The 22,639-nt window shown below is 31.7% G+C and overlaps 1 protein-coding gene across 3 annotated transcripts in view; it reads left to right on the top strand.

Annotated features, from left to right (window-relative positions):
* The first annotated feature begins 16,628 nt into the window (after positions 1-16,628).
* The window catches only part of LOC143082521 (SCY1-like protein 2), a 38,512-nt gene continuing 32,501 nt past the window's right edge, over positions 16,629-22,639 (top strand). For all 3 annotated transcript variants that reach the window (XM_076258233.1, XM_076258232.1, XM_076258231.1), the window contains exons 1-4: positions 16,629-16,739; positions 20,571-20,779; positions 21,843-22,000; positions 22,285-22,429. In XM_076258233.1, the coding sequence (XP_076114348.1) occupies positions 20,627-20,779; positions 21,843-22,000; positions 22,285-22,429 (456 nt within the window). In that variant the 5' untranslated portion in view covers positions 16,629-16,739; positions 20,571-20,626. The remainder of the gene's footprint in view (positions 16,740-20,570; positions 20,780-21,842; positions 22,001-22,284; positions 22,430-22,639) is intronic.

The following is a 22,639-nucleotide window of genomic DNA, read 5'->3' as shown; positions in this document are numbered from 1 at the left end:
CCACAATGGCAAGAAACAACAAATGGACTAACAACCGTCTATATATAAACCCATCATAGATACCAGGAAAAAAAATAATATTTACGCCACACGAGCGTTTCATAAAAATTGTTTTTAAGCCTGAGCAACAAAAACACCACCAACATTTGGAGTTGATATCTGATGCTCTGCAAGGGTGAGAAAATCTTAATAATCGTCTTCTTCCTCATGGTTAACACATAATTATGTAGTTAAGTCTCATTAAAGGATATGCATATTATTTATGAAGGTGAAAATGTTAAGCCATTGATCAACTTGATTTTTTTAGCATACAATTACACAATGTATGGGAAATTTGTGCACTGTAGGTGTTCATTTTTATGCTAAGATTTCAAAATATCATACTGTTTGAGAATATGTGGTCCCATAGACTACACGCAATTATATAAGATCAATTTCCAATAACTTTGTCAGTAAGGTAAGAAAACGTGCGGTTCCGTCTACTCAAGACTCATCATTGGAGGTGAACTCAGTACAGTTGGAAACCCAAATCTATAACGAAGTTGTACATCATAGGGAATTAAAATTCCAATGTGTTTCAGATTATTGTGTTATATTAACACATAATTCAATAATAGCTCACGCGTTACCGATATTTGGAGCGTTTCTATCATCTAATGTTCTCATTGTCGCGAAAAATGCTCGGTCAACAAATATGTTCGGAATATTTATGTTGTATATAAGCTATTTCAACTGTGGTATGAGATACGGAAGCTTCATCACGAAAAGACCATTAACTATTCTGAAATTTAGAATTTTAATTAGTTTTAATGAATATGAAGAGTTTAAATTACGGGGATAACGTTTATAAAGAATATATACATTGTTTTTAAAAATAATATATTGATGTTCTAACCATGATTGCAGTTAACAGTATGAATTAATGTCAAACTATTTATCAAACTGTTCATAATATACATAATTTATTTACATAGAATTTATTTTTTTAACCTTTTGGTTTCACAGTGTGCGGTTGCTGTTTATATAGATAACTACAGAAAAAATTCAATAATAAGTTATGTATGCATTCATAATCAGTTTGGTAAACACTATATACGTCATTTGTTTTTTTTAATTATTAAACGTGACATTCTGCAAGGTTGTCCATTAAACTGCGTATTATCTATGTAATTTTCCATTGCTGAATATTGTATCCAATAAAGTTTCAGCACTAAATTAGCTAATTTTAAATAAACACAGCTGGTAACTAAAAAATAGTGGATTTTTTTTTTTAAACAATATAATTTAAACGAATCAATTCGAAATCTCTATGATTGCAAGAATTCAAAAGTTTCACTTTGATTACTTAAAAAAAAACAATAAATAATGATAGTGATATGGTTAGTATTATATAATGATCAGAATGAATTGGTGTTTCAAGAGACAAATTGTAGGGAAAAATGAATTTACAGAGATGACGGATCAATCATTCATCGTGACGCAACATCACAAAATATTATTCAAAAGACATGTATTGGTCATCATAATATTTTCAACAACATGCAATGTCAATATAATATATAATTCAAAATCGTTCAGTAAAATACACTTGGATTTCTATATTTAAATACTTTGGAAAGGTAAATACTTCAAAAAAGCATAGGATTAAATTAATTGATTGTTGTCCAGTGACTTTTGATACGTCAATATTCAAAATATCATATTCTTTTTTTATTTTACAGAGCTAAACAGCCACGATTAGTCGTTACAGTAAAATGTATTTGCTATACCAAAACATTGTTTTGAATCTGAGAGATACTAGTGTGAAATATATTGTTTGAACAGCAAAACAAGTTATTTGGAGGTTATTAGTGGTCATTAACTGGAAAATTCAACTATTGGATTGTAGAAGTGGGTTCATGTGCTTCCGTTATTCAAAAACACACGGGAAATCACAAAAGTTAATACTTTGCTCTTTTCTTCCAGAATATTTCTCCAATTTGTAATACGTCATTGTGGTTTTGTGATACATGTTTTCTTCTTTATATTAAATATATGATAATGGCGTGTAATGATGAAAATTAATGTAAAGGTGATACTATCAAATAATTGATTTATTTGTTATTTTTTTTTTAAATATATGATTTATGTATTGATATTATATAAATGTCAAAGAAGAGAAATATACGTTGTTTCTACTGTCAGTGCTTAAACCTTTACTGATTACGAGAATTACGAGAATTTTCTATTAATTGAACGTAAAAAATGTTATATAATACATTAAAATCATAACTGGCACGTATTGCAAAATATTTGACAGTGCAAAATACATCACTTATAACTTACATAAATAGAAATACCACACAAAACTAAACAACATCAAACCACACATACTAAGAAAGCTCTTTTTAATGTTCAGGGACAAAATGTTATGAGGTTAAAACATCCTTACATATGCACATCGATGTTGCAACTGTAAAACATGCAAATATAAAACATACAAATGTAAAACATGCAAATGTGGTTGCAAAATGGTCCAATCTTCAGTTATGCAAGCATTTTAGGTTTGAGTTGCAAACCCATGTTTATCCAAATGAAGAGGTTTTTTAAAATTTATCTATGTGAATTCATAAACAAACAATTCAGCTTACTCGGCAGTGTTGCATCATTAAGTTTGTTCATTTAACAACTCTTATGGTTTGTTAGAATAAAAGAGGGGCGAAAGATATCAGAGGGACATTCTAACTCATAGATAAAGAATAAACTGATAACGCCATGGTTTAAAAGGAAAAACACAAACAGACAAATAAGATTACACAAGACACAACATAAAAGACTTAGCAACACGAACCCCACAAAAAAACTTGGGTGATCTCGGGTGCTCTGGGATTGTATGCAGATTCTGCTCTACATGTTGCACCCGTCGTGTTGTTCATGTTATTACAAACCCGGTAAATGGTCTTATAATGGAGGTCACATTCGTGAATAGGGAAAGCGGTTCTAGTAACGACATATTCATATCTGATATCATTTGTGAAACAGATATTCCGTAACGATTAACCAACTCCTAATGGCGTCCGTAAAATTTTCAAAGTGATGATTTCAACTTCATAATTTGAAACTTTTAGTTTAATAGCTTCCTTGTGAGCTGCAGTTCTCTATCAAGAAAATTATGATAGGAAAAAACAAGCCCGGGAATATCGTATCAATTGGGAGGTATGTAAGTAGGATCCCCCCATAAGACAAGGTTTTTGTATCTACGTTGGCTTTTCTTTTTTTAATAAAAACAAACAATACTTTTAATTTGTCTTTTAGTTTGGAATGGGAAGTACTTGTGTACATTGTGGAAAAGTCAAATGTTATATTCTCTTATTTATATGTATTGTAGTCCTGTAATATTATGTTGTCATTTCAATGTTATATTTAACATTGCCATTAAAGTGCGAGGTTTGGCATGCCACAAAACCAGGTTCAACCCACCATTTTTTCCTTTAAAAATGTCCTGTACCAAGTCAGGAATATGGCCATTGTTATATTATTGTTCGTTTCTGTGTGTGTTACATTTTAACATTGCGTCGTTTGTTTTCTCTTATTTTTGAGTGTAATTTCACATTGCGATAAGACGTGTCACGGTACTTGTCTATCCCAAATTCATGTATTTGGTTTTGATGTTATATTTGTTATTCTCGTGGGATTTTGTCTGATGCTTGGTCCGTTTCTGTGTGTGTTACATTTTAGTGTTGTGTCGTTGTTCTCCTCTTATATTTAATGCGTTTCCCTCGGTTTTAGTTTGTTACCCCGATTTTGTTTTTTGTCCATGGATTTATGAGTTTTGAACAGCGGTATACTACTGTTGCCTTTATTTAATTATACTGCAAGATGAAAGAGATTGTTTGTACTCTAAAATATCTTTGGATTTTTTTAGTATTCACGCCACCTCTAGAATAGGCAGTTTCGCAGTTAATTTGAAGCCCGGCTTTGATTGTTGATAAAATTGATGTTAATGATTTAGAAAAGGTTACGTGGAGCACTAGCAAGACCAAGCAATATACCGTTGTTAGTAAGGACTCTTATGTAGTTTTGGTATATAATACAGTGATGGAAGATCCAGTTCTTCATCTTTGGTTGAAATTCCAAAGAAATAAACTTATGAAACTAATTGAAATGGACATAACTTTGTAATAACAATTTTTTTTCTGTCGAATTCAAATGAAAACCGTAATCGTTTACCGTGCTAATGTTTGTAATGACATTAAAGATTTCGATAATTCAAAGCAAATTGTATTAAGATAAATGTAGGTGAAAATTATTAAATGTGGCTTTGTTAATTACAGTTATGATTCATTTTGTGAAGGAATTGAAATTAGTACAGCCTTTAATACTATTCCGTTATCAAATTTCAGGGTATGAAGTGATTGGACGTTGTTTACTTATAGAGATGCACACCTAACCTATACATTCCTTCTGTTTAAATGGCGTTCATGGCTAAGTTTATCAAATTAAATAAAATTGAGAATGGAAATGTATCGAACAAGTAAATAAAGATATGTCAAGTCATAAAGAATTTGAATTTTATTTTCATAGACATTACGCTATTTTCATAATTTTCGAAAAACATGTATAAATAACAGTACTATGGCGAACATTCAAACACGATGTACTGGTCTACATGAAAAAAAAATTAAAAAACTCCTATTAATCTAAATAATCTTCCGCAATATTTTTCCAGTTTCCTTGTCGTTTATTTAATTTTAAGTGGTTTACAATTTGTTTACTGTTATAACAATTTTGTTTTATGGTGAAACAGTTATATATATTTTATAATATTTAATAAAAATGCTAAACGTCCATTAAAAATTAATATCGTGTGTAACGTTACAGCATAAGCATATGTTACGTTTTGTGAATGTAACCTCCCAGATTTCATGATTTCAGGTCTTTAAGTGATCATGATGAAAGTATTTTTAACTGTCGTGATGTGTGTTACCGTACATTGACACTTAAGTATTGAAATGGCTTTAGGACCTATAGATTCAATTTTTATCAACATGTTTATTTTCCTGTTTGTCTTGTCTCAATCACTGAACGTGTTTTAAAGTGTCGCCGTCAATTAGCAACCTGTTGATATTATTGTGACATATGTCAAGCACAATTTCCGTCTAGATTAGGCTTGAAGAATTTTGGGAGACTTCTGGTTTTTTTTCTACTTCTGCATAACTACCAATAATATTTTATTCTGAATGTTGACATTGTATATATAATCATTTACCAAAAACTTATTGAGGTGAAAATGATCAAACGTTTGAAGGCGATAGTAGAATACATTATAAAATCTACTAATATTATAGTAATATATTTTATTTAAATAAGGTGACCCAATTAGTTGTCGTTACCTTTAATTAAGACCCTCATAATGTACATATACAATATGATATACTTCATACAACTAAACAATAAAACAAACAAGCAGTATATGTTCATAAGGTTAATATCATGCATAATGTTCATGTTGATTAACAATTTAATCATAAATGGTTTGACGTACAAAATTAAAACATTTAGGTTTGAACAAATATAAAGATGTAAATTTGTTTTCATGTTTGTTAGTATATATTTTCCAATTGCAGCACTGAAAGCAACACATTTTTCATCAACTCACCATTAACGCACAGAGTTACTGAATCTTTACAAACATATATATTGTAAACCAACTAATTTTCGAGAACGATTTATTTTCGCGGCTTCTGCGAGTGGACAAAATAACGACAATATAAATACTAATCCAGGACAGCAGATTTCAATTTTCCTGACATAAACTGGGAAACATGGTCTGTAAAAAGATAATATTAGTACTAACTTTTTAGAATGTATACGTGTCTGTTATAATCAATAGATAGTAAACCAACACAATACCGTATTAACCAAGAACCATCATTACTTGATCTTGTTTTAGTTAATGATAAGAAAGTGATATTGTATCAAATCATAACTCGTACTCCATCACAAGAATATACATCGTGTCCTATTAGTATTATAATTGGTATGAATGTCAATATCACCTCTATCAACTAATAATTACGAGAAAAACCACAGAATACTGTCTTCACTTATGAGCAAAATGAATATAGTTTAATAAGCTTTAAAAGATCCCGGAAATTACACGGTATAACAATGAGTACATAAAATTAAATAAAAGACAATAATGAAAGATAAATAATTAAGACAACCATTGGATTACAGGCTACTGACATGGAAAATATTGCAGGGTAACACATGTTAATCGACTTTCATCTTAATCCCTAACCTGAGATATAACTAGTTTAAAACCGCATACGTACGTTTTTGTTTTTACTTTGAAATTTAAATAATGCTGAAAAAATAATTAAAATATATTTCTGATCAATCAATTATGTTGGTATAGTAAAAAAAGTGAGTTACATGACATTTATCTATATGTAACTCATTTGACCTAATTAGGTTTTTAATCATTACTTTGACGTTCATATGAACGCAAATAATGTTTCGAAATGAAGTTGACTTTTATTGTTAATTCTTGCATATCGATTTCACATTACTTTCACAAATATGAAATAAATTTGTCAAACTAAAAGTATTGCGTAAGGAAGTCTTTTATATAATGAATTATATACATTTGATGTATCGACTTTTTCAGTTATCAAAAAATAATTTTATATATATAAACGAATTTTATGAATTAATCTTTTATGATGAAGCATTGATTTGTTTGGCTTTATAAATATGTTTATATGAGCGTCACTGGTGAGTCTTATGCAGACGAAACGCGCGTCTGGCGTACTAAATTATAATCATGGTACCTTTGATAACTATTCTCTCCAAGTTTTTGCAGGCAATCGAAAGTATACTTGTTAACTGTGTCAAATTATATAACTATGACCCGAAAATTCCTTCAACCTTTTGCACTTGAAATTCAACTTCGGGTTGTTTCAAAAGATTGAGTTCATGCTTTGCGGTCATAAAACTTTTAAACAAGTTATGGTACACTTGGAACTTTACCAATCAAGATACTGAATTTAGTGTTTTGAGCAACAATTTTGTATTCTGATTACTGGGTAAAGTTTTATGAAGAAAACTTATCATAACATTCAGGCTCTAAGCTGTACGATGATGCCGATCATACTTGAACACTTTGATTTTGATTGGTACAAGAAGAAGAGCAAAGATTTGAAATGTGGCATACAAATGTGCAGAACGTGGAATACTTAACAAACTGACGAAGATTCTTCAAAAATAAAATTAATTGGACTTCAGTACCTTTTATTTTAATGCCTGATCACACTAGTATTTAGACTAAATAGCAGGCATATGTTTTCAATATGTTGTAAAGATGAAACATATCTAATTCGCAATTCTGTCTTCTTAAACGCTCAAGATAGTTTAAGCTGCACATGATATTCTGATAGAAAAGAGTTGTGTGTCTCATGTTCTTAATAAGAAATCATTTTGCGTTTAATTTTTTCAACAAAAACGTAGATTCTACATTTTTTGTAGAAATGAGGTTTGCACCAACAATTCCCATAAATAGTGTCGGCGGTTGGGTACCGGTGTTCAAATCTCGTCAATCTAAATATTGAATGATTTACGAGACCAATAAAAGGTCGCGTAATTTTCATAAACCAGGAATTGGATTTTGGGGAATTTAATAAAATCTTCAGTATATTGTACACACATGTACGTCTATTTTGTTTTTCATCAGAAGGATTCTTGTCTATTCATAAGCAGAACATGATTTCACAATGAATATGACAGATGAACATTAAAGGTTAATTATCAAGTTAAATAAGAAAGGAACACATGTTGTCAAAAAACTCTATAATGTTATTGATACTGATCTTGTTATTTGTAATTTAAAGGGGAAGGTTTACTCAGTACTTTGATCTACTGTTGATACATTAAAGAGTATACGATTGATTCAAGTAGTATTGGTCCGTTGATCTAAATGCATACTAGAATCATCGCAAGCAGTTGCAATAGTAATGTCTTTTCTAATTTCATTAATCAAAATACATATCGCAAAACGAACAATTGCTCATGCATGTCACTCGCTCTAAGGTATTAACGCAGGCATGTGACTCAAATTTGCATAAAATTTATATCATGCATAATATTTTTGTTTATTAACACACTATCTCTACGTGACTTCACGGAAATATTTGAAATATTTAGATCTGAATAAACATATTATAAGTATGTAGATGTTTTATGTTTGTTGGTATACTTTTTCCATAGAACTGTATGGGGAAGATTTTTTCACAACTCACGATATACGGAAATATTTGAAATATTTAGATCTGAATAAACATATTATAAGTATGTAGATGTTTTATGTTTGTTGGTATACTTTTTCCATAGAACTGTATGGGTAAGATTTTTTCACAACTCACGATACCAGTAGGGAAAAGAACAGCTGCAAATTCTATGTAATATTTTTCAGGAAAACTTAAACACACTTATTAACCGTACCATTCGTGTTATCATAACTCAAATTGTCTTCAACCTTTCAGATTCGTAACAGAATGATTCGCATGATTTTTCAAATCTTTGGTTCGTTACAATTCCTTATAAAACATGCATTCGCAAAATGAACAACGCTCATGCATGTCACTTGCACTAAAAAGGACATCTAGTCAAATATATATCTCCTTTTCAACCAAAGGTGTACAGGTGCCAGACGAGTTTTTTTTTAATGTATGCATGCACTGAATACACTAATGTGCATTCAGAATTTACATATATTAAGAGAAATGTCGTCTGTGTTATCAATTTATACATATATGAAAGGAAGTCTCGTCTGGCACCTGTGTTAAAACGGAAGTAGTTACAGAATGTGCATATCATTGAACCGTTTGTTGCAGTTCCTCTAGCTAGAAAATTGACAAGGGCTTGAGATGCACGAAATTGATAAATGTTTCTTTTTCTTTCATTAACTTTACGACAAAGAGATGATTTTAGCTTAAGTTTTTAATTGGCCTTTCTAAGCAGCATCTTTTCCAGCTACGCCAGCATAAGGATTGATATGATACGTATCGTATTTATCCTTATGCTGACGTAGCTGGAAAAGATGTTGCTTAGAATAGCCAACAAATTTGTTGACCTGTATGGAATATCTGTTCCAGTTGTAGGTGAGGTTCATGGGGTTCGTGTTTTTCAATCTCTAGTTTTCCATACTGTAATGTAGACTGTCGTTTGACTTTTGGTCGTTTTCGACTTTTGCAATGGCAATTTTAGTTCTTTTTTTTTAATCATGAGTTTGGATATCGCTTTTATATCTTTTGCCTCTATTAATAATGTTGATACCAGTTATTGAACCATGTGTTATTATTGGTTAAATTTAAGTCGTCTTTTCGAAAATTTTATACACAACAATTTGTTTTGCTTGATTTTTATGGTATCTGTTTCGCAGATGACGACGAATTTGTTCCAATTATCGTAACCACAATTATGTCCTCTTTTCCTCGATTGTGACCTACCGAATTAAACTAATCACCGAGTTCGTACCTCAACAAAATTTACGGTTGTCTCATGTGAGATCACTAAAAGTTGTTGGTTGGGTTTGTGTTGTTCAGTATTTAGTTTTATGTGCTGTGTGTTTTAGACTATTGTTTGTCTTTTGGTCGTTTTCGACTTTTGTCAGGGTAATGTCAATTCTTTTTTCCATTTATGAGTCTTAGTATTCTTTTGGTAACTTTTGTCTCTAGTTTACTGATTACAAGGCAGCTAACGAACCATTAGTTCTTATTAATAAAAATGGGGTCATCTATTCGAAAGTTTTACGCACACCATCCTGATTTAGTTGACCGTAATGGAATATCTGTGTCACAAATGATCACATATATGTTCCATTCTCGTAGTCGCAATTACATTGTCCCCTTTTCCTCGATAAACAATTCACCGAATACGAATTGCCATTTTCGATGAGCAAAACAACTAGTTACATTTATAGTTGAGCAAGATTTGCTTATCCTTTAATCTGATTCGATATTTAATGTGCTTCCTTTTGCTAGTGATTCCTTTTCCTATGTAGACGTTTGTTTATATTTGTGTCGTTTTGTTTATTATATTGCATGATCTTTTTTGCTCGACTTTATTCTTTATATTTTCACTATGATATCACCCGTCTCAACAACGACTTTATTCATTATATTTTCACTATGATATCACCCGTCTCAACAATAATAAGTAACACGTCGTGTATTTGGAAAGCATCCCATTGATCTGAAAAATATAGGATACAACAGTTGAACGCATCGAAGTTTGTAAAGTAAATAACATTGTTGTCTCTAGCTAAAGATACATACTTTCAGTAGTTGATGTCTTCAGAGGTCTTTATAGATGTTCCTGCAGGTATCATGACACAGTTTAGAATGCATAAAACTGACCCAACAAATAAACGTCTCCGAATGAAAAGCATTTCTTCTTCAACTAGGTGCACTTTTCATGATATTCATTAGAAGTCAAAATTTAATTTCCAAGCGCTGTAGAAACTTTTCTACACAGAAATAAAAAGTTCATAAGGGGGAAATTTTAATCGTCTCTACAATGGAAAGTGTTGTTCTCAATTTACCTGCAATATCAGTTTCTATGTTCATTTCAACATATGAAGCAGATTAAACACTGTTTGTGGTATCTTTTATTTCAAGTTTATGAGACAAATAAAACTAACTTATTCACCAACTTTTAATTATTCAGTGAGGGGACATCATCTATACAGTGGAATGTGGAATAAAAGGATATCATTAGATCTTTTCGTTATCTTAAAAATTCCTAGATTATCAATCTCCTGCAAACGAAAAGAGGTACAAGCCTGCAAGAAGGGGGCTAATTTGAATCAAATGGAAATATCGACTCGAGTTTTAAGCATATGCAAAAGTTTCTTGAAATAAATGAGATAAAAAGAAACCGTGGAAGGAGAGTGTTGTTCAAACGAAAGAGTAAAGCACACAACATTCCTACAATTTGGAGACCATGCTCTCGTTAATTGAATATATAAGCAAACGCAGCGTAAACAAAATGTTACAAGCTAAATCCAATGTTTATGATTTTATTAATACGTCTTATATATATTTTCATTGAAACATGTATGTCTTAACGAATTTTAAAAAAATATATATATTCAAAGTAGTGAACAGACAGGAGTTCACTTATAACTATTTATTACTTATTATGTATACATACACTATTAAAAATTCAAAGAAGGGTGACTGCCTTCACTGAGTCACTGCAATAATGACTGATTTATGAAATGTCATAAATATATTGAATAATGTCAGATTAGTCAATCCATCTTGTATGTGAGAAGATTTATATAAGTTTTACTGTTGTTCAATCTCTTTGTTTAAATGTAGTTTGATGCTTTTGAATACTTTGAATTAGATAGGAATTAGTTTATAAACATTTTAAGAAGAATGAAAGATGATATCAAATTACAATCATTCGAGTAATATTTTTATTATTTTAAAGTAGGTTTGGAAATTTAATCAGGTATCCAGAATACTCCACAGCAAAAATGCTCCATGGGAGAATAATCCTACTAACATCAGTGGCGTTGAGGATTAAAGATTAAAGAGCTTATAGAAAACAAACAAATTCAATACTCACTTTAATCTTCACACCATCACTAGAAACGTGAATAGCACCCACATATTGGAAACATAAAAATGTTGCAACTACATCCACATCATCACCAAACACATTATGAACATCCTCAAAAGAACATTAGACTACTAACTCTCCAGCATGGCATTCGTCAGTAAAGATCAGGAACAACCCAGCTTATTTCATTCATACAGATATTATCATCAATTAACAATAGTAATATACAAACAGACTTTATCATAATTGACTTTGCAAAAGCCTTTGCAAAAGTCATTAAACAAATTTCATATCTACGATGTGCAAAGCAAACCACTGAAATGGGTCTCAAACTTCCTTACCACACAGTTGTTATGTGTGCATAGTAGAGAGTAATCTGGTAAGGTCCCAATCACTTCAGATGTAACCCCAAGGTATAGTGTCGGTTTCAATCTTATTTATAGTTAATTTATCAATGGTTTACATGAATAACATCTAGTTATAAATACAGACTGTTTACTGCTCATAGTATGACAAACATTACCCGGACTCCCTGTAGTCTGATTAAGATGTTACAGACAAGTGCATAGGATAGTTACTGGTTGATGGCTTCCCATCCAGGAATGTTGAGTTTTTTCTTTTCTTTTCTTTGTGAAAATAAATAGAAACCATACAAACAAGACTACGATGATTTTCCATAACCAAAAACTTAAACCGTTTTCTTAGGCTGAATTTTGGCATAACACTACAATCAAACATAAAACTGTCAAACATATAACGAATATTATAGCTAATTCCTTAAAAAATAACTTCTAAAACATCAAACCAAAACGGCCAAGTTGCATTTGTTCAACCAAAACTGGAGAATGTATGCTAAGTTTGGAAACCTCAAAGCAGAATTCAAAAATTGAAATTATCAAAAGAAGAACTATCATGCAGACGGGTCTGCAATTGATACCACAACAACGGCAACGTGTTGGTCTACACTTTCCACAAGTATTCCACATTCCAAACTAAAAGACAAATTAAAAGAGTTCGTATTGCTTTGTTTGATAAAAAAAAGAATGGCTAACGTAGATAAAATTCAGAATGGAAATGGGGAATGTGCCAAAGAGACAACAACCCGACCATTGAAAAAACAACAGCAGAAGGTCACCAACAGGTCGTCAATGTAGCGAGAAATTCCCGCACCCGGAGGCGTCCTTCAGCTGGCCCCTAAACAAATATATACTAGTTCAGTGATAATGAACGCCATACTAATTTCCAAATTGTACACAAGAAACTAAAATTAAAATAATACAAGACTAACAAAGGCCAGAGGCTCCTGACTTGGGACAGGCGCAAAAATGCAGCGGGGTTAAACATGTTTGTGAGATCTCAACCCTCCCCCTATACCTCTAGCTAATGTAGAAAAGTAAACGCATAACAATACGCACATTAAAATTCAGTCCAAGAGAAGTCCGAGTCTGATGTCAGAAGATGTAACCAAAGAAAATAAACAAAATGACAATAATACATAAATAACAACAGACTACTAGCAGTTAACTGACATGCCAGCTCCAGACTTCAATTAAACTGACTGAAAGATTATGAATTCATCATATGAACATCAGGCACAATCCTTCCCGTTAGGGGTTTAGTATCATACCATCATAACATATATGAGAAGAACATAACCCGTGTCATGCCAACAACTGGTTTTTGAATAAATGTGTTTAGTTCCGATGCAAAGACCCTATAAGTGAATCAATATTAACGCCAAAATATGCAATCTTTAATGACCTGACAACAGTATCGTAACTATATCCCTTCTTAATAAGTCTATTCAAAGGTTTTGTTAGTTTTTGAGGTGAATACTGACACCTTTGTGCTTTATAAAGAATATTTCCATAAAAAATTGGATGTGAAATACCTGAACGTATAAGAAGTCTGCATGTTGAGCTATATTTACGAATGATGTCCTTATACCGATGATAAAATTTAGTAAATGTTTTAACTAGTTTGTGATATCGAAAACCCTGGTGTAATAATTTTTCAGTAATACATAAATTTCTCTCGTTAAAATCTAAAACATTGTTACGTACACGAGCGAATCGTACAAGTTGAGATATATAAACACCGTAAGATGGTGAAAATGGATAATTAACGATAGGAAATGAAAAATCACCTCTCTTGTCTTAGGGAGGGAAAAATACTACTTTGTACAGGATCACTCTGATTCAACAAAAATTCTTTGAATCTGACATTATCAAGATGTTTGATTTCTTGTTTGACGACATCTTTGTTACGTTCGAATGACGTGTTTTTCAACAGACTGTCGGCATTCCCATGGGAACCAATTGTGCCTCTCTTCTTGTTGACTTGTTTCTTTATTATTATGAGGCTGACTTCATACAGGAACTTCTTAGCAAGAAAGATAAGAAGTTAGCAATATCCTTTAACTTTACTTTCCACTATATAGACGATGTTCTCTCACTAAATAATTCAAAATTTGGTGACTATGTTGAACGCATCTATCCTATCGAAATAGAGATAAAGGATACAACAGATACAGTTAAGTCGGGCTCATATCTTGACTTACATCTAGAAATTGACAATGAGGGTCGGTTGAAAACAAAACATTACGACAAAAGAGATGATTTCAGCTTTCCAATTGTGAACTTTCCTTTTCTAAGTAGCAACATTCCAGCAGCACCTACATACGGGGTATATATCTCCCAATTGATACGATATTTCCGTGCTGGTATTCCCTGTCATGATTTTCTTGATAGAGGGTTGCTGCTCACATGGAAACTATTAAACCAAGAGTTCCAAATGGTGAAGTTGAAATCATCCCTTAGTAAATTTTACGGACGCCGTCACTAGTTGGTTGATCGTTATGGAATAACCGTTTTACAGATGATATCGGATATGTTCCTTACGTCGTATCTACAATCCCCTTACCTTTCATGAATGTGACCCACCAAATAAGACTATTTACCGGATTTGTTATGACATAAGCAACACACGACGGGTGCCACATGTGGAGCAGAATATGTTTACCCTTCCGAAGCACCTGAGATCATCCCCAGTTTTTGGTGGGGTTCGTGTTGCTTATTCTTTAGTTTTAAATGTTGTATCATGTGTACTATTGTTTGTGTTTGTCTTTTTTCATTTTTAGCCATTGCGTTGTCAGTTTATTTTCGATTTATGAGGTTTGACTGTCCCTCTGGTATCTTTCGTCTCTCTTTTTCAACTGCACGGCTTTTACGTGATATGGGAAAACGTCAAAACTATATGTTCTACAAGATGGTCACACTGTTAATATATTGTAGAAATATCATGTGCTAATAAAAGAGGGGCGAAAGATACCAGAGTACAAATAGTACTATAAACAAATAAGTCTTTATGCTAATTCACAGAAAACTGAATAAATTCCTTCAAAGGAGTAGGTTAACTCCTTCAGGTCGGCCTAAATTAACACCCATCATAATAACTGACAGTAAAGGGTTTAATTTACAGTCTCAAGCCTTCACATCAGCTGAAAAAGGTCTAACCTGGTATTGTATGAGAGGAGCTAGAATTAAAAACTGTAGAGAGTGGATTCGAGAGTCTATTGACGCGACTATAGAAGAAGAAGAAGGCAATATATGGGTGTACATATTGGCAGGAACTTGTGATTTTACTGCAAAAAACGGGAAATATATATCCCTGCGTAAGCACGACACTGAATCAATTATTGAGGACTTTATTTTAGAAGCTAACCTCATCATCCAATGTGTCAACGCCCATCCCGGATGTAAAGTAACTATATTAGAAGTACCACTATACAGCATTGTAAGTTGGAATTGGGCCGCTGGTATAGGTAGGGACGATAGAGAAAGGTTTCATGACCAAGAAAAACGACTGGAAGAACAAATAATTGCTGTCAATCGAAAAATTAGAGAACTTAACGAAGCAAGCGAAAGTTACTCTCCAAAATTTAGCTCAGACCTTCTTACACTCATCCAATAAATATAGAAAAGGTAGTAACCATCAAGTAGCTAGAAGGGTCCAACACAGATTTGAATTATACTTTGACGGGATACACCCTAGGCAATTACTCTCTAAAGTCTGGCTGAGAAAAATAGAGCAGCAAACAATAAAAGACTGCTTGGAAAATATAAATTACTAGTATTTTATGCTTTAAAAGAAAACATCTTATCTCTAAATTGTAAGCGTGGGTTTCTCCACACTAAACTGTAATAAATTCGAAACCCTTTACTATTAAAGCTACAATTTTTTTTTTATACATCAATAGAAAAAGAAAAACAGCATATGTTCTCTCCTAGACAGTAACTAAGCGTGGGTTACTCCACACTAAACTGACATTTCATGTTTATTGAAAGTGAACGAAGGACCAACGTTATTTTAGATTTTAACAAACACAAGGTTGCATTCTTCTAGACAGTAAGCGTGGATTCCACCACACTAAACTGCCATCTTATAAAGTCTGGCTGCATTTTCTAGAACAAGTAAGCGTGGATTTCTCCACACTAAACTAACATTGTGTTTCTAGTGATAAACAACCAAAGGACAGAGGTCATTTTAGATTTTAAATACTAATCATACAAGGTTTTAGTAACATTATCCTGAACAGTAAGCGTGAATTACACCACACTATACTGACATCCTATAGAGTTCGACTGCATACTTCTAAATAAGTAAGCGTGGGTTTCCCCACACTATACTGACATTTTACAGAAATTTATAATCGAGCCTACAATCCAAAAAACTTTTAGCTTTTAACAGTGTTCAACCAAAAGCCTATATCCAAATTTGTAACCACATCTTACCAGCATTTTATTAAACTGCTTTTATCATTTTAAAGACCTGATCAAAAATTTTAATCACATTTTATCTTTAAGAGATACAAATGATGTATAAAATTGTAAATATTATACCTGCAGAGCTTTTGGACAACCAAATGTATTCACAAAAGTCTGACATATCAAACTACTGTAAAAATAATTATATTTCCGGAAAGACGGAGTCGTTTCCGAAATTGTTTATCTTTTACATTTCAAGATGGCGCACCCCACAACGTCAAGAAAAATGACTCGAAAAATCGAATAATACTTCCAGTGCTAATTGCATAAATCTTCGATGTATAAATACACACACCACATAAAGTAATTACACATATCTAATGCGTTAATGTCAGATGAAAAACTTGACTCTTAATTGAGAAATTTTAAATGATTTAAGTTGTTTCTTGTCGGCTAAATTAATAATTATTCAAAACAAATTATAAAAATTTGCGATTGAGACTGAGAGGTCTTTTCATAAAAGTCATTAGATATTCCTTGTCATAATAGACTGATTAATAGGAATATATTCAAGCATGCCATGCCAAAGGTTCACCACGATACCACATTATATATGCATACATCATGTATATATGATACAGTAACTTCATCTTGAGAAATGATATTACTACTGGGCTGTAGCTCTATGATTAGTAGGTTACTCATCAAGTGAGAGATGGGACAATTAATGAATTCAATATGATCTCATTCTGTTAGGTTGTAGACTGGCCCCATTGTTAGAGCTCGTCCCATGGCCCGAGCTTGTCTGGCAAAACAGCCGTTGGACGTCAGAGTAATCTCTGACTAATTTCGGAGTAGTTCTTCTGACATATCTAGATGGTCTATCTGATGACCTAAAATTAACCCTAAGAATACCACTGTCATGAATGTCACTAAGTTTTCCCAGAACCTACAGGCAAAAATTATAAACTTCACTTTTCTTCATCATGTTCATTTAGAAAAAAGATGAAATATTGTCAGCCATCAAATTATTTCCACTTAACATTTTTCCTCATTGAATTGTGTCCAGGGACATGATGTTATTATGAAATATTGTCCGAACAATACTATCCTATGAAGAAAATATCATATGAACAATATTCACCTATGAAATTGTGGCCTTAGACATGACAGATGTGAAAAAATGTCCTTTAAATTAAAGAATGGAAAATATTTTATATGAATAAGTGTTTTTCATAGACAGGACAATATTTCACTGCAAAGCCAATATTGCATAGCCAGCTTTAAAATGACAATGTAAAACAATTTAAACAGAAAAAATAACAGCCTATATATATAGCTAGTTTATGTACAAAAATGAAAGAAAAACAAATACATAAACAAATGACAACCACTAATTACAGGCTCCTGACTTGGGACAAGCACATACAAATGATACATAAGTCTTTATCTAAATAAAAGTTTAAAATTAACATGCAGGGCTCACGCAACCAGGCGACTTGGGTGAAGAAGTTGCTTTCCTGACTGTCACTTTGCTTTCCCCGACCCCTAAAAGCGAAAACAAATAGCCCTGTTGTTTACGATACTCGCTTTCAGTCGCTTACATCATCAGACATTTTTTAATTTTTAGCAAGTTTAGAAAACATCAATTTTTTATTGATAATTAAAGAAAATCAGACGAAAGGAATCATTTTCTTAAGAAAAGGAGGTTGAAGCATTGTCTTTAAAGTGTGTAGCAGGTTATTTAATAAAAGACAACTTTTTATCACTTCCGGCATGTCCGGTGCTTGTTATTCGAAAACGTATATCAACCTAACTTTTGGCAGCAAAATAAGTTTGCTAATTCATTCAAACGTGATAAAAGTTGCCTCCAGTCAATGTTTAATCCATTTACACAAATGTAATGCATTAAAAACGTAAATTTTCCTGCATTCGTCTGCCATGGACCGTTTCTAACTACGGATCGGAACCGGACCAGCTATGACCGATATCCGTATTTTTACAATAATAACTTCGGACGCATGGATGGAACAGCTGACAGAAGAATATTCGCCCTAAAGGAAAAATTACGCATTCCATACCCATTAACATACTTTTGGTTACATCTAATTGATTGATGTATATAATTCATATGATTTATATGGATTGTTTTTTTTAAATATTGATTAAAGTTAACTCTGACACTATTGTACTAACATCAATATATTATGGCCCAGCTTAAATTTGTATATCTTTTGATGAGAGACACTGAATTTCATACACATGTACAAGATAGATTTTATTCAAATTGTAATTGATGTATTATAATTTCTTAACCTTTTTGAGATAAAAAAAAAATCTTTTAGTGCTAGGGCATATTTAGTTGGTAGTTTCTCACAAGAACCTTAACTTAAACAACTTTGAATTTGTACTGTTACTTTAATTGTACACTCAGATATGAATTGAACAATATAAAACAAACATTATTTACATATAATCCTTTATACTATAGTAAAATGCAAACATTGTAGCGCAGTGCACGAAAGAGCACTTCTTTTTCAAATCTCACCACTTCTCCCTATCAGTTTTAAAAAGAGAAGTCACTTCTCCCTATGATTCTGAAGTAGTGTGAGCCTTGGCATCAGATTTTTTCCCCTATTAACTGATTAAAATATGGCATGTAAACCCAAGTATTGAATTCATACAAAATGTGATCATCACCATGTGTAAACATAAATTATCAATATATCATGAAATTATACACATGAAACAGTAATGCATAAAATCTAATAGAACTAAATATGAACTATGTGAATAATATATGTCATTCAATTCAATTTACAAAATCATGTAATACTCAACTGTTCAAGAATAGTACTCACAAATACTGTTCTTTCTACATCTATATATTATAGGTAAGATAATTGAAAATGCTTTGGAGTTCATTTCCCTTTCCCTTTGGTTTAAGACTAAAAACAATGAACATTTTACATTTATCTCACCAACCCTTCTTTTTAAGATAGCAATCTTCATGATCTTGCCATATTTTATAAACATGTAGTTTTTCTGATAATATAAAAATTAGAAGATGTTGTGCGAGATGTGGACAACATAAAAAAAGAAGTGGTATGATTGCCAACGAGACAACTCTTCACAAGAGACCAAAATGACACAGGAATTATCAACTATAGGTCACCGTACGGCCTTCAACAATCATGACAATGAGTTAAGCCTATACCGCAAAGTCAGTTATAAAAGACCCTGAAAGGACATTGTAAAACAATTCAAACGAGAAAACTAATGGCCTTATTTATCATGTTTATGTACAAAAAAAAAAATTAAAAAAAAAAAATGTAACACATAAACAAACGACTACCACTGAATTACAGACTTCTGACTTGGGACAGGCACATACATACATAATTTGGCTGGGTTAAAGATGTAAAGTTTTTTACACAGATATCAGCTATGGCTTATCAGTTAATGGGAAAGATTTCTACACTAATAATTATTCTGGTGTTAGTAGAAGCAGGTTTCAAAGTACCTGCGAGTCCAGATGAGTTGGCTTTAAAGTTCTGGTTTAACAAAGACCAGGCTATTATTTCAACTTGGAATTATTTTTGATTACGGAATTTGCATAATTTCTGGTCTTCTGTATCATAATGTTTTGTGCGTGGCACAACACAGCTTTCTAGTACAAAAAAGATAGCATATTTTCAATAGTATGAACTTTGTCGCACACAACACTATACAAAATACATTGTATCAAAAGTGTTATGAACTGCTCAAAACAATATAAATCAGAATAACCATAGGATTTATTAAAAATTGCAAGCACAAGAAATTATACAAATCCAATCATTAAAAATAATTCCAAGTTGAAACAAAAGCCTGTTGAATGAATAACATATTGTTTCTTGCTAATAGTAAGTCAAAATAAAAACTTTTGATGGTCAAAGTAGGGTACATTTAAAAGTATAATTCACTGAAAAATGTATATTTGATATAATTAAAAAAAATGTCTTTTAGAAGAAACAAGAAAGATTTAAAATGCCTTCACACATTTACAATTACATGTATAACAATGGTATTTAGATTTTTAAAAAATGCTTATCGACAACTTTGACATGTACATATGTACATTGTAAATTGATGAATATTTTTGTTTAAATACATTTATATATATGTCATGTATGTGTATAATTTTATTTTTAGGACTAAGTGAAGTACCTGTATAAGATCCTGATTTCAACATACAAAAGAAATTAACAATGGATATGTTTAATAAACTAAGGAGTGCTGTGACCAGTGCTTTACCAGGAAACCCCTTGTCTAAAGATTTTGATGTGTTAAATCATATAGCTAGTGGAGGTCCTGGTCTTGTCTGGAAAATTTATAATGCTATCAAGAAAACTACCAAACAGGTGAGAAAACGTGCAATACAAGACTGGAAGTTAATTTGTGATGTACTTCTTACAAAAATTCCAATACAAAAAAAAAATAATTTTAAATCCCAAACAATTAAACTGTAATTTGAGGATGTGAAATAGTTTCATCTTAACATATTTTTGTATTAAGCATATGAATATATTCTTCATAAATATTAAATTTAATTTAACACTGATCAAGTTAGTTGTTATGAAAAAAGTGTTTCTTTCAAATGTTCTCATGATCTGCCTTCAGCTACATCATCTATGAACAAGACAGCTGCACTGTACTATTTATGAAAAAATTGGGAAAAATTCAAATACACACTCTATTGATTACTTATCAAATATTAAAAAAAAATGATAACTATTTGACAAAGAACTACAAAGCTTGTAATGCCTTTTTTCAAATTTATAATTTAACCACAAAATTCATGTATGTATGATGCCTCTGCCTTGAAAATGATAGCGATGCCTGCACATTCAAACTTAGTGTGTATCATTTTTACATACCCGGTAAGTTCAGTCACAACTTTAGAGTACAAGAAACAAGACCATTCATCATCATCATCATCATTATAAATATTTTTCAGGCTTTTTATTGCTTGTTGGTTATAAATACACGAAGTAAGACCTATTACAGATGTAAATGAATAGGGAGTTAGAAGGAACTTTTCATATCATTCTGCCATGCATAAAACTTAACTTGGTTAATATTTTCTATGATTGTACCGGTAAATGCTATCTTTGTCAAATAATCTTCCCCTCCCCTTCTTCTCAATATAATAAATGCTGGAATAGCCCTCGGATCCTATCAGTAAACAAAATACATGTATGTGCTTGAAAATCATGAGAATCTCAAGCATAAAAAATCATGCATAACTAAAAGAACATGACACAAGATACTTTTTAAATTGGGAGTTATTGATATATCTTCAGCAAAAGGGAAACTTGTTTCAGAGACAAGCAAATCAATGGCAACTCTTACAAAATAAGACCAAAAATGGTACTTATATGACCTTAAGTTTTCCTGGTACTTTTTAACTCTTTTTGTTAACAGGAGGCTGCTGTTTTTGTTTTTGAAAAGAAATTGCTAGAGAAATATTCTCGAAGAGACAAAGAACTGATTGTTGAGACACTTAAAAAAGGCATATCACAACTAACAAGATTGAGACATCCTAAAATATTGTCAGTTTTACATCCATTAGAAGAATCAAGGTAAAATGGCTTTCTCCATAGACTTGTATTTAGTTAGATTTATTTTACAAACAATGTACTGTGACATTTTGTTTCTGTTAACCAATATATTCTAATTTATACTGTTTGCTACAAACTAACAAAGTCCTTAACCTTATTTGAATGTATCTTCATAGATGAAATCCTTGTATTCATGTTAATGTATAATTCTAAAAATGCAAATCTATGTAGTTTGTTTGGTCAAATTTATATGGTCTAAACAAACTTTCCCATCTATTATTTAAACTCCTGCTTTATCCTTTCAGGGAAACTTTAGCCTTTGCTACGGAACCAGTGTTCTCCTGTTTAGCCAATGTTTTGAATAAGCATGATAACATGCCAACTCCATTACCTGCAGACTTCAAAGACTATAAATTGTATGAAGTGGAGATCAAACATGGATTACTTCAGGTGAGCTAATTTTTCCTTGAAAGGAGGTTAAAATGATTTGGATTTGTTTTATACAGATTTTGGTTTTAAGAATGTACTTAAGTGAAATTAAAAAAAAAATAATTAAAAATTGTATGATGATTTATATTTTTATACGACCGTAAAAATTGAAAATTTTTTGGTCGTATATTGGTATGACATTGTCGTCGTCGTCGTCCGAAGACATTTGGT

This window comes from Mytilus galloprovincialis, chromosome 7, assembly GCF_965363235.1.
Source record: "Mytilus galloprovincialis chromosome 7, xbMytGall1.hap1.1, whole genome shotgun sequence".
In the NCBI taxonomy this organism is placed as follows: Eukaryota; Metazoa; Mollusca; class Bivalvia; order Mytilida; family Mytilidae; genus Mytilus; species Mytilus galloprovincialis.
Note: the sequence above shows the minus strand (reverse complement) of the source record. Positions and strands in the feature narration are given on the sequence as shown.